The sequence below is a fragment of the Podarcis vaucheri genome (genome assembly GCF_965113315.1).
Source record: "Podarcis vaucheri genome assembly, chromosome: 11".
NCBI lineage: Eukaryota > Metazoa > Chordata > Lepidosauria > Squamata > Lacertidae > Podarcis > Podarcis vaucheri.
The window spans coordinates 32,050,421-32,064,521 of record NC_138749.1 but is presented as its reverse complement, the minus strand read 5'-3'; the positions used below and the strand labels follow the sequence as shown (position 1 = coordinate 32,064,521).

Below are 14,101 nucleotides of genomic sequence, written 5' to 3'. Positions count from 1 at the left end.
AATGGGAGTTTTATCTCTTTAACTGTATGCTATTTTGAAAACTACTTTTATTTGCATATTTTTATAATACTTTTTTATTATTATGTTGTCTAAGACATTTTGGAAAGTTTTGAAAGGGTAAGCTAGTAATCCTTACTGTATATAAACAAATGTTTACATTTCCTCAGTTGAAACCAGTGACTTAATAAGGTCTTAATTTTGAAGGGATTGTTCCTATAGAAAATATTTAGAAAAAGAACGAGAGTTATGGAGTGCATTGATGAATATGAAACCCTATAGGACCCTCTAGTGGCAAAGAGTTTATCATGGTAAACCAGTTTGTTATGTAACTTTTCTGTTCAAAACACTATAGCATTTGGGTGGTGATTTTGAATTCCTAATTACATCCATTTAGCCTTGAAAGTTGGTCTATTAATACTCCTTCCTACGGGCTACTAGAGGTGAAAAAAATCTAGCTGCTATCAGTTAAGGAGCTTATCAGATAACACAGGTTTGTAATGTTATTCCCCTGAATAAAACTTTAATATAATTTGACAGAAGCCATAAGTTTATAAACATCAGACAACTGATTATAAAAATCAGTTTCATTCATTAATTAGTATTGAGTATTCATTGAACATTAACTATATGCTTGAAGGGGAGGGAAAGATGCAGATACATCCAGTGAACCCATACAGTCACACATCATGCTCTGCCTCTGCTGCTGCACTTCCTTCACTAGGAACCCATCTAAATCTATATGGAAGTCATCTCAAAGGCAAAAAGGAGATGTCAAAATTTATTCTTACATTTTAATTTAAAACAATTATTTTAAAACATTATTTTTTTTTAAGAAAAGGTATGGAAGGTTAGAACATGATGCAAACAGTGATTACCAAACACAGAACAGTGAATGCTTGGTTGCTCCTAACTGCTAAAATCAGGGAAAAGTGAAAACCAAGGAAAAGTGGATTTCATCTCACAGCTACATTAACTGGCACTCCTGAATGCAACAGACTAATTTTTAAACAGCAGGCCACCATCTGTTAGTATCAAATTATTCACAGCTATTAGAACAAAATAAACAATGACTTTTAAAATTCTTTAATAGATTTAGTACCTATGCCTGTAGCAGATTAGAAAACTGACTCAAATTCATAGTGTACGCATTCCCATAGTGATCTCCACAAATTATTCAGGCGCACACATGCTTTAATGCATCTTCCAATAATATACTTCATAAGCATAAAAAGTCATTCTACTTCCATCACCAAGTGCTGCAGTCCTAAGCCCACTTCATTTAGTGATCCAGATGGATGACAGAAAGAAATCATTGTAAAGTATCAAGCATCAGTATTAATAAGGAACACACATTATTACTATTAAGAAAGATGTAAAATAAATATCAAACAACAAAAAGACTCTGAACTGAATTATAGCACATTTAGCCTATGAAGAAAATAATTTGTAATTCAATTGCTAGAGGTTACCAGTATGCAAATAATATACACATAACATGAAAATAAGACAGCATTATCACTAAAGAATAGGCGGATTATTTTTGTGCTTCACAAACCCACTTCCAAACCACTGAGAATTAGACACAAACAACAGCTTCTGAACTAAAGGATGCAATCATGAACAAGATTAAGGCAACCACTGATGCACCCAATCCATCACACTTGGTGGGCGTTGGATGGGATGGAAGTTTCCTTCTGCTGAGTCCAAAACAACTCTGCTGACCTGTACTCACAGAATGATCACTTTTTCAGCCTTGAGCTCCCTTTCCACCTGGGCTGATTGAAGTAGCGCCCAGTGGCACAAACAGAAGCTTGCAGAAACTCCAATTCATGGCATTCTGGGAGGGGAAGGGGGGGGGGCCTGAGCCAGCCCAAGATCCTGTGGAACCCCAAACCCATTGCTGTCGCTTGACTACAGTGAGCCCAACTCAAGATAAGGTATGTTGGAAATGCAAGGAGAAGGAAGGGAATTTCTTTCATATGTGGTGGACATGTACTAAGACCAAAGCCTACTGGGATATGATATATAATGAATTGAAAAAGGTTTTTTTAAAATACTTTTAGCAAAAAACCAGAAGCTTTCTTACTGGGTATAACAGGAGAAAAAATTCCCCAAAAAGACATAAACATATTTATGTATGCTACCACTGCGGCGAGAACACTTTTAGCCCAGAAATGGAAGCAGCAGGAACTTCCAACATTGGAAGAATAGCAGACTAAGATGACTGAATAAGCAGAACTGGTGAAGCTGACGGGGAAAATCTGAAACCAGCGTGACAAACTGTTTGAAAAGGACTGGAGTAAATTTTTACAATATATGAAGGAACACTGTAAACATTTGAAAACGTTTGCAGGACTGACTTAAAATATTTTGTAAGGTTAAGATTGACACCTGTTTGCAAATATCAGTTACATTTTTTTTTAAGCACAGAAAGAAGGTAAATAGGGGAATATAAAAATGCTAAGATGAATGTGAATATCTATGGAAGGCAGGGAGTGGGAGGGGAAGTCGATGCTCAGTTTGAGCAAAGATGCATGTGATGACATGATTTGATTTGATTGTAACAAAGGGGAAAAAAGGAAAACTTAATAAAAGATTATTTGGACAATGACTACAGTGAACCCAACTGCTACAGCAGCTGCAGTTTGCCATTGAAGACAAAACAAATCATTTCCATTTATTTTTAACTTAGTGTATTTTCACTTGTCCAAGGCCTCCAGTTCAGTTTTTCTTTCCATTGTTGCCTTGGTCTAGCTCAAGGCCTGGTACCAGTGTCCAAATAAAAATATCAAATGTATCTGTTACATAGAAGCGTACCTTACAGAAGTCACAGTATTGATAAGTTTTTCAGTTTGATCTGACACATCTGCAGGAAGAATAATCTCAACAGGCTGCAGGCGTAAAATTAGACTTTCCAACTCTATACGGCCTACAGAATCTTGAAAACTGTCATAAATAACTTCTCCTGTAGTAGGCTGAGCCGCCTAAAAAAAAGTAAAGATAATAAAAACTAAATACTTATTTACACATATGGAGGTGAACTGCTATTAAAGCAGAAACCCATGCATCTCAAAGAGTATAAAAGGCTACAGAAAATATTCAAGGTTACTTACCACTATGCCAATGACAACATTTTTCTGGCTCTTATTTCTTAAACTGTCTTTGCTTTCAGACACACACAGAAGATAATTATCACAGACATCAGATATTTCTTCAGCTTCCATAGCATTGTCGAACATCCGCAGAGGATTCACATTTAAAAGAATCTTAAGGAAAACTAGTTCTCTACCTCGTTTTTAGATAAAGCAATTAAAATAATAAATCACACTACAATGGATAAAGATTGTTACAGCTCAGTTAGTCCACTGTGTGAAGCATGTTTTTGGATTGAAGCCAGGCATAGTCATGCTTACAGCATACCCACTAACATTAATGGGACTTAAGTTAATGGGACCCACTGATTTCAGTGGGTCTACTCTAAGCATGCCTAGCAGTGCAAGCCTAACCATGTAAGACCTACTGAATTAAATGTGGGTTACTCCCAGGTAAGAAAGTTTAAAATTTTAGGCCCATGGCTTTTACTTCAATAAGGGTCATTGGGTTATCCTGAATTCTAAAAGTTCAAGAGAGAAAACCTATCTATCCACACAATTTGCTTTATAAACATCTATCCTCTGGTTGTCTTTTTTCTAAACTAAAGAGGTCCAAACGTTTTAACCTTTTCACAAACACTTCAAACCACCCCCTTTGATAGTTTTAGTTATCCAACTCTAGTTTTATGACAGTCTTTTTGAGATGGATAAATAATGTATTACAAAAGTGGCCACATCACAGAGCTATATAATGTGTGTCACTGTGAATTGAATGCAATGCCATTTGAGAACACTCAAGAAACCTTGGGCACAAAGAGAGAGAAAGAGAGTGCACATTAATATAGAACCAATTGTCTACTGCCAAGGGAGTATTAGAATTACTGCACAATTCTATACATGTCTACTAGAAAGCAAGTTTCATTTCCCAGGTAAGCGAGTACTGGATTGCAACCTGATTTATGAAATACAAGGATATCTTCTCCAAGAATTGTAGATTTAGTATACAGTGCAGTTAGTTGTCGGCTAAAGAGAGAGCTTCTGTTTTCTCCAACAGCCTTCAAAGCAGCTGTTTCCATTTGTTTTATAACTCCTACCTGCACGAAAAACAAATACCTAAACCAACAAATAATATGAAAGTAAAATAAGCATAAAATTTTAACTTTGTTACATTATGGATGGGTATGGAAATGCAATATACAAAGACATATGACATATATTTAAGTGAAGGAACAATGATTCATTCTCTTTTCAACATAACAGTTCACCATGCAGAAAGATCAAAAGAGGAATAAAGTAAGAATATATGAAAAGACTACTAAAACACCACAATTATACAGCTGAACAAATTATTCTTTAATTTTAACATGCCTTCCAAAATCAGGACATATCATGTAGTTGAACTAGTTACTGAAACTCACATACAGTCATGAGAAAAAGAGCGTACACCTTCTTTGAATTCTGTGGTTTTTTGTATCAGGACATAATAACAATCATCTGTTCCTTAGCAGATCTTAAAATTAGGTAAATAAATCTCAGGTCACATGACATATTACACATGTCAGGATTTATTTAACAAAAATAAAGCCTTTCAAGCTGTCTCTCAGCTTGTTTCCTTGCCTTAATAAAGCCAAGCATGCTCCACAAAGATGGAGAGACCACTCAGACGCAACTGTGTCAACAGCCCTAGCTATCTGGATGTTGCAGAGGTTGGCTAGAGCGTTGACAGTAGTGCAAGTCATAGCTGCCAGAAAATCCCCCAGAGCTGTCTGGAAACCTTATGTGAAGATGCCACAGACATCCATAAACATGTGGCACTGATTGTTACAGCCAATCAAATTAAACAGAAGTAAGGGCAAACAAGACCAAGGACATAACCGTGAAAAATGTTAAAAGCAAAAACAGCAAGAGAACAAAAGGGCCCCAAACAACCATAGGTTCAGAAATAAAAAAATCAATGAAAATGAGAGGCACATACTGATGTTTTCAAGAGCACACATAAAACTAGGCATGCAGCTTTGGTTCAGCCTAATTGTGACTCCCAGGTACAAATAAACAAACAAAGAAAAGAAAATAAGGAAATACTGGAGTAGGTGAAGAGAATTATTTTGGAAACTATTTTTTCTTTTCTACTAATAAAGTGAAATTATATAGCTGTGAAACATAAGCTCAGATAAAAATAAAGCGTTAGATAACTTATTATAGAGCCAAACCTTATAACCCTTTGCTACGAGACGCCGAACATGAACAAATAATCTGTGAGTTGGTATGCTGGCAGTCATAAGGTTGTGATTTTTATGGCAAAAGATGTTCAGCTCCTTAGCTGCAATCTATAAAACATGACAATTATTAGCAATTTATTATGACAGCCTATAGCTACCACTGAACTTGTGTCTATTTAGCATTTAATGAGCAGCTACCCATAAAATTAATAGAAGTCAACAATTTTTTTAAAAGTCTCCCAAAAACAGAAAGAAAAATGTGACCTGGTTAACATATTATAGCGGTGCCTCGCAAGATGAAAATAATTCATTCCGCGAGTCTTTTCGTCTTGCGATGTTTTTCGTCTTGTCCGTCACAACTGCGCCTCTTCAAGCGGCTTTAAGAAAAAAGCGCAAGACGTTTTCGTCTTGCAAAGCAAGCCCATAGGGAAATTCGTCTAGCGAAGCAACGCAAAGCTGAAAAACCCTTTCGTTTAGCGAGTTTTTCGTCTTGCGAGGCATTCGTCTTGCGGGGCACCACTGTACTAGCTATTAACAATATTAAATTTTATCAAGCGATATGAGCTCAAAGGAGGCAAACACATGCTAAATTTCAAATCAGTTTTAATGATTTGTAAATTCTGTTCTAGGCAAATATTGTGATTTATTTTTTTTATTACAAGATTATGCAGAAGTACCAGCATTCTAACTTGCAAAGATCTGGGCTACAGACATACTGTTCAATAAATAGCCTTTTACATGGCATTAGGCACAGCAGAGTTCCTCCAGGCCCCTGAAATCCACATGCAATTGCTGTGGTCACACCTCTTCCAACAGATTTGTATGGCTGTTCCTACTTAGGTTTAAGTATGTTTGGGTGATTTTTGACTTCACATTGCACCTTCTGCATATATTTTACAGAGATCATGCACAATATGTTAATAGCAACAGTGTGTAACTGTAAAACAATGTGGCTGATAGAAGTCCTTTACCTCTGCATCTTCTCCAAAAAATCTGTACTTGTAACCACACTCAACACACAAAATAGCATCCTTATACTGATTTTTAATTTCTAGGAACTGGAGCTCAAGGGGTGTATACACACTTTTGCTTCTTTTTTTAAGAGTAGTATCAGTTGCATATTGAGTGTTTTCCAAACTCATATCAGAGGAAGAAAACTGGCTTTTATCTAGACACATTTCTTCCTGTGAGCAGAAGAGATCAAACAAGAATGAAGAAAAACACAATTACACAGTTAGTAAAAACAGTATGATTCACTTCATTAGATGTCACATTTTCCAACAAGAAATAATAAGTGAATCTAGAATTCCACCCAAGTTTGAATTCCAACCCAACATTTTAACTTTAAAACTTACTTCCTTCCCAGCCCATAAATCAGTGATAAGGTGGCAAGTCCGGCTCCAACATGAAATCAGAAATAGAAAGTTTGACAAGGCAGTAAGATGAATTCCCAAAATACTTCAACAAAAATGTTCTAGCCAACAACACATTTTTACCAGCTTCCTTGTTTGCATATTGTATCTTTGCTGGTATATCAAAAAACTCTTTTTCCAGTTTACTGGTCCCCTAAATCCTTTTTTTACATAGAATATGCAATTTTTCAGATGTGTAGTGAAAATATTGCAACATAAAGGGTTGTATTAAGCTAACTTTTATTCAGAACAGACCCACTGAAATTCATATACTTAAGTTAGCCATGTTTATTAATTTTAATGGGTTTGTTGCAAGCAAAAAATATTTGAACACAACCCAAAGTCTGTTAGATGTTCCTATAAAGGAGCGGAAGAAAAACTAGTCATGAACTGATACATTACCAATCTGAATCTATAAAATCTGGAAAACTAATGGCTTAATCTAGGGGTGGAAAACTTTAGGCCCAGAACCTGAATGTGGCTTTGTAGGTCCCTCTGTCTGGTCCTCACAATTCTCCCTAGGCTACACCCCTTCTCCCTAAGCTATTTGCCTCACCAGTCATATTCTGCAATTTCTTTAAATGCTTTTATCTGGCTCTATTATGCCCTTGCATAACTGGCATGTGGACCTCAGAAAGTTGTCCAATAGGAAATGTGGCCCCTGGGTTGAAAAAGGTTGCCTACCCTTTGCTTAGTTTTCAAGAAAACTCTGCCACTATCAAGAAGGATTAATAACCACATAAACTGAATTTGGAAATCATCACATACCTTTAAGATTAACAATTATTTGACTCATAATAATATTTTTGGCACATTACTAAATTATGATAAATATACAAGGGTGTTATCTTTCCACTAGCTATGTACTTTAAAATGTCTTCATTAATAACTGGCTTTCAGCTCATTGTCTTCTCTAGCGAACCATCAGCCACAGAATCAATTAACTGTAAAGTCAATGTAAAATCACACACACAGGTTTTTTATCAGCAATTTTCCTTATTAATGCATCATACCCATATTTTTAAATGGAGAACTTAAAAGCAATTTGAGATCAAGTGAGTGAATGTTGAAACAAAACTCTCTCTCTCTTACTGACTCCTCTGTACTGTAACCACAGTCATCCCATTCAACATTTTCTGCTGACCTCTAACTTGAAACAAAGAACAGCCTGTCTCCGGATTTAGAAATATTATGCTGCCAGTATTCACCACTGCTTGCATTCGGAAGGGCTGGTGGCCTAATCCATGAAGAAACACATAAGTAACATATTTTTAATAACTGAATGTAAAAGTACTGTGGAGCAGGATGGGGACTACTTGCCTTGTTAATGTCGTGAGAATGTTGAGAGCCATTTATACAATTGTTTCCAACCATAGAATGCTGGTACTTGCTTAAATCCACAGAGTGACTTCCATGAAGAGTCTCCGAATGAGTTCTTTTTCTTGGACGCTCCAAATTGAAAGAGAACTTTCGCAGTTTATCTAAGGTTTCTGAACATATTTGGGAACTGGTAGATTTGTTTGGCTCTCCTTTGTCAGCAAATATAAACAAACAAATAAACAAACAAAAGATTTTCACCTCAAACTCAACATGCCCAAGGTCAAATTTCTTATTTTCCCTCCTAAGCTTTCTTCCCCACATAAGTTTTCCTTATCCAAGGACAGTGTTACCATCATGTTTAAAAGGCACACAGGACGGCATTGTCTATGGCTCCTCTCTCTCATTTGTTCTCCATATTCACTCTGAAGTCAAGTTGCATCACTTTTCCCTTTACAGCATTGCAAATACACGGTCCTTTATAACACTGCAAGAATATGGCCCTTCCTGCATTGGAGAAGGTTGGACTAGATGACCCTCTGGGTCCTTTCCAACTCTACAATTCTATGATTCTATTATTCCTCTGCCGCACTCAGCAAAGGCAATCAGCCCTCCGGTCACTCTGCACATGACATCACTCCTTATATATCTATGCTGGCTTTCTGTCTGCTCCCAGATCTAGCAAAAGCTTCTTGCCCTAACTTTCAATGTCCTCTGTGTTATCCTTTCTCTCACTCCTGCCTGTGATCTTTAGTTCTCTAGTTCCACCACCCTCCATCATCCAAGGTCCTCGGCTCTATCCCCACTGCTTGGAACTGCCTGATAACATCTATGTAGTCTTTTGTTCAAATACCTCATCAAAACCCACATAAGAATGTTACTAACCCTAAGCATGTGCAGGTGAAATCAGCTCATATTGCTTACATGCCTATGCCTCCCTTTACTTTACTTCCCTTTCCATTCTGCTTCCTCTATTTCAAATTTCAGGTTGTAAGTTCTCTCGGGACAAGGACCTGTCCTCTTGTGCTATACATACTGATGGTACTACATTCATTATTAGTAACTGAAATAACAATGCTTCTAATACAATATACTGTTGTTAATATTAATGAGTTATAAGTACTAAATATAATGCATTATGGGTTTTATCAGCTAACTAAAGAGCCTGGCGTGCTCTGGTCCATGGGGTCACGAAGAGTCGGACACGACTAAACAACTAAACAACAACAAAAGAGTCTATCACAGCCACAATTTCCCCCCTTCACATCTATGCATAGGCAGGTCAGGAGAAGGTCTCAGACTCAGTACATGTAGCTTGGTGGTAGAAAACATGTTTTGCATGCATAAGGTTCCAGGTTCAATTCCCAGCATCTTTGGGTAAGGGCTGGGAAATTCTCCAGTCTGAAACCCTGGAAAGTAATGACCAATTAGAATAGAAAATAATGAGCAAGATGAACCAGTTATTGGACTGTGACAGACTGCTTCATATGTTCCTGTTGTGGGGGATTTGCAGTAAACCTAACAATGCTAGTTAGCATGTGAATGGGTTAAGGATCAGAGAGTTCTAAATTACTAGAGCAGGCTCTGTATGCCCCCTTCTGCAAAGAGGGAGAAAGTAAGGCTTATTTCCTGTTCCCCTCCACTCTCCTTTTCTGCTTGGGATGGAGGCAGTCATGCTCTCCATCCCTCAGCTCTCTGCCTCAAATATGTATCTGAGACTGTTCTTGCTGTAGCTTTACAACCTAGCAGTTCAAAAGCACGCTTAAAAAAGTGCAAGGAGATAGATACCGCTCCAGCGGGAAGGTAAATGGCGTTTCCGTGCACTGCTCTGGTTTCAGTGTTCTGTTGTGCCAGAAGCGGCTTAGTCATGCTGGCCACATGACCCGGAAAAACTGTCTGCAGACAAACGCCAGCTCCCTCGGCCTGTAAAACGAGATGATCGCCACAACCCCAGAGTCGTCTGCGACTGGACTTAACTGTCAGGGGTCCTTTACCTTTAATTCTTGATTTTAATTATAACCAGCTACTTTACTGAAAACTTACCAGTGTTGAGAGTACTCACTCTATTGACCTCTTCTTTTCTTCTACTCTGCAGAAGTTTTGAACATTTGTCTGCATGTTCTTGGTTTCTAACAACTCTTCTCTTTTTCCCATCAGGTTCATGAGTCTGCAAAATGATATTTCAAACAGTTTCAGTCTGTTTGGACTCTGGAATCAGCTTGAAGATAAGTAGAGAACAATCAAAGATTCAGAACAAACTATCATGAAGAGCTCTTTACTGTAATTATTTGAAATTAGACCCACTGAAATCAATGGGTGATATCCAACATTAGTCATACTCATGAAGGTCCACTGAAACTTGATTTCAAAAGTCTGAGTATGACTAATGTTGGATACAACCCAATGTATCTCTACAGTATGACTGGTGAAAGACCCACAAGTCTTTCCCACAAGTCACAGATTTTAGTTTTCATTTAAAACAAAGTTTTTACCATCGCTGCTTTTTTCCAAAAGATAGAATGCAGACCAAAACTTTTAAAAGTTGAACATGCAAGGTTTATCAGCGTGCAAGATTTAGCAGGCTGTATCTGACAGTCAGCTGCCAGGACATAACTGGCAGTCCTTTTGCCCTCACCCCCAAATGTCAGTAATTTAGACAAAAGCCTGGGCACAACCACACCCTAGGCCAACCCCAACCTCTCTCACCACCAAAGGAACACAAGTGAACAGCAAAGAACCTGCACAAGCAAGACTGACACCAAACCCTACATATAGTAAGTAAAATAGAAACATCGCCACCCGACCCCACCCTCACTCATCTTTCCCACCTCCACCTCTTTCCCCCTTTTCTTCCCAATATCTCAACAAATGAAACTGACTTGTAAAAATGTTACATGGGGGGGGGGAATATACAAGAGACATTGCACACACTTTTGTAAATCAAGAAAATATTTAATAATAATAAAGCCTGGGCACAGTTATGAGAGACAGGGTGGTGCAACGGTTAGTATTGGATTAGGACCCGAGAGACCAAGGTTCAAATCCATACCCAGCAATGAAGCTCATTAGTTTATCAGCCTAACCTACTTCACAGGTTTGCTGTAAGAATAAAAGAGGGTTCTTGAGCATCTTGGAAAAAAGGAGATATAAACTGTAGTAATAAAATCTCTCTGATAAGAGCATAAGGCGAAATGAAAAGTTAGCTAAGTTTCTATGCAGTAACCACACAATCCATTATACCCTACACATTTAACTTTGGAGTGCAATGTGTGCCCCAGTATTTATTTACCAACTAAAATATTGGTATCTGAAGAAGTGTGCATGCACACGAAAGCTCATACCAAGAACTAACTTAGTTGGTCTTTAAGGTGCTACTGGAAGGATTTTTTTTATTTTGACTATGGCAGACCAACACGGCTACCTATCTGCAACTAAAATATGTTAATCATTAGATTTTTGTCTTTCATTGTCATATAAAATGACAGAAATCAATGATACAGTATGAAAATCCAAACTAATTTTACCATACCACTAAAAAGCAAGAAAATTTTAGAATGGGACAGTCTATCCAGAGTGTGATTAGGAGTGAGCCTTAAATTCACATTTACTGCCTCTCATCAGAGGAATGTACTAAATGAACAGTAACATCTGCAGTCTTCCTGAGAGATAGCGGTAAACGGAAGCTTCACTTTTATTGGTTTTATCAAAATATATCTTGCTGTTCCTCCTCAAAGAATGCCCAAGATGCCATAAGAAAATGAAATTAAATAAAATCATGCACAAACTACAATAATTAAAATGACAACTATAAAGACTACAGTGCCTAAATATATCAATCCCCTTTCACAGGCCTGGAGAAATAAAAATGTCTTCAAATTCCACAAGGCTCATATAACAATAATTCCTACAGCATTTTATATTTGCAAAATGTGTTGCAATTTGTCATTCCTATCTTAAAAACACATTTACTTTAATTTAAACCTCACTTAATTCAACAAGAAAATATGCTTATGTTTGCAGTTTTTCTCATTTGCATTCATTCTCAAAAACCCTCTGAGACTGGTTACAAATAAGAGACCTGATGTGCCAAAATCACATAAACCCAAGATAGCCAATGTGGTGACCTCTGGGTTATCTTGAAATACAGTTCACATCAACCTCAATCAGCAGGGTTAATGATCAGGGATTATTGGAATTATGGTGCAGCAACATACTACTGATTCCAGATCAAGAGAAGTAATACTGTTCTATTCTGCCTTGGTCAGACCACACCTGGAATACTGTGGTGTCCAGTTCTGGGCACCACAATTTAAGAACACTGACAAGCTGGAACATGTGCAGAGGCAGGTGACCAAGATAATCAAAGGTATGGAAACCAAGCCTTATGAGGGATAGTTGAAGGAGTTGGGTATGTTTAGCCTGGAAAAGAGGAGGCTGAAAGGTTATATGATAGCCATCTTCAAATATCTAAAGGGCTGTCACATGAAAGATGGAGCAAGCTGCACTAGAGAGTAGCCTTCACTGCATTTTCTCCTGCACTGGAGGGTAGCCACTCCACAGACTCTCCTTCCTTGGAGTTTTTTACGCACAGGTTAGATGGCCATCTACCGTGGATGCTTTAGCTGAGATTCCTGCATTTCAGGGGGTTGGACTAGATGACCCTCTGGGTCCCTTCCGACTCTACAATTCTATGATCCTATCAACAGGGCACATTGGGTAATCCAGACTTAACAGTCACAGGGCTAAAAAGTGTGATGTAAACCTACACTCCCTGTTTTGCATCAGAACAAAAAGCTGGGTTCAAATCCCTGGGGCACTATCAAGTTCATTTGTCCAATCAAACATATACACAGCTTAATACACATAACTTATTAGCTACCAGAAAAAAAGTATTTCTTCCTGTATGAGTTCCTTAATGGAACATAACAGCCCTGATTGATCAGATCAAAGTTAAATTTAGCAGTGGTCAACTAGCTCTTTCTGCCAAGACCACAAACAGGGCTTGAAGGCACACTCCGTGTCTTTGGCTCCCTAGTATTCTGCAGCATACTGCTGGGGAGCCTGGAGGTTTCTTTTAACAATCGTGGCTAAAAGTATTCAATGCAACTGTTGAGTTTCTTTAATCCGTTTGCTGTCAACCAATAAATTTCATTGCATGCTCCCAACTAGCGACAGTTCCCCCATACAGAGCACAGAGGTGAGGGGATACAAAGTAATAAGAACAACACCAGCAGCTATTTTATAGGGGGGGGGGGCATACAAATGCATCAAACTCAGCCTTTAACAGGTTGTCGAGGAAAACGATCAACTCTTTTCAATACATTCAGTTAATTTCTTCTAGCTGCCCTCTGAGCAAGTCAAGCTGCATCAGCCTACAAGTCTATCCTCGCGTTTGGCTCGTCAGAGCACCCAAGGGCAGAATGCAGAGCACCTTAGAGAACCAAGCCCTGCTCAAAGAACAAGGCTGAGGGGGAACCCTAGTTCTGGAAGTACTGAAGAGGCCCCTGCTCGAACTGCGGCGTCGCGGGGGGGGGGGGCGAAGAAGGGGTCGCTTTTTCCTGCACCGCGAAACAGGATTGAAAGATTAGAAGGCGGGGACGGAGCAGCCGGAGAAAAGAAACGTGCTTTGAGGAGGAGGTTTTACGTCAAGTCAGGCTCAGGCACCCAAACGCCGCCACCCGCTTCCCACCACAGTCAAGGCGCGCACCGTGTGCGGAGCAACCCCTGCAGCCGCCATACAGCCCTCGCTTCTCTCCTCCTCTTCGGCGGCGGCGGCGGCAGCCGAGGAGGAAGCGGTTGCCCGGAGGGATCCCGCCGCCTGGAAGAACTTGCTTAGCACCGGCTGCCCGCGGGCCCCGCCGCTTGGGCCGGGCCTGCTTCGCCCCCGCGGCATCCCGTCCTCGAGACTGGGCACTTGCCCCCCCTCAGCAGCCGCTCGGAGAGCCACGCGACCGGCCTCGCGCCGTTCCTCGGCCCCGCCCCTCTCACCGCGCCAAAAGAAGCCTATTGTGGAGATTACAGGAGGGGGCGGTAACCGTTGGATTTCGTCACAGGAGGGGGA

The 14,101-nt window shown here is 39.2% G+C and overlaps 1 protein-coding gene across 2 annotated transcripts in view; it reads right to left on the bottom strand.

The window, feature by feature from the left end:
• The window catches only part of MSH3 (mutS homolog 3), a 62,591-nt gene extending 48,532 nt beyond the window's left edge, over window positions 1-14,059 (bottom strand). The window contains exons 1-9 of one of the 2 annotated variants that reach the window (XM_082191880.1): window positions 13,748-14,059; window positions 11,128-11,169; window positions 10,084-10,207; window positions 8,040-8,252; window positions 6,283-6,491; window positions 5,303-5,419; window positions 4,069-4,186; window positions 3,114-3,256; window positions 2,818-2,984 (exon numbers count right to left, since the gene is read on the bottom strand). In XM_082191880.1, coding sequence (XP_082048006.1) covers window positions 2,818-2,984; window positions 3,114-3,256; window positions 4,069-4,186; window positions 5,303-5,419; window positions 6,283-6,491; window positions 8,040-8,252; window positions 10,084-10,207; window positions 11,128-11,169; window positions 13,748-13,933 — 1,319 coding nt within the window. In that variant the 5' untranslated portion in view covers window positions 13,934-14,059. The remainder of the gene's footprint in view (window positions 1-2,817; window positions 2,985-3,113; window positions 3,257-4,068; window positions 4,187-5,302; window positions 5,420-6,282; window positions 6,492-8,039; window positions 8,253-10,083; window positions 10,208-11,127; window positions 11,170-13,747) is intronic. The other variant, XM_082191881.1, reaches the window with a different exon arrangement.
• Window positions 14,060-14,101: the final 42 nt, after the last annotated feature.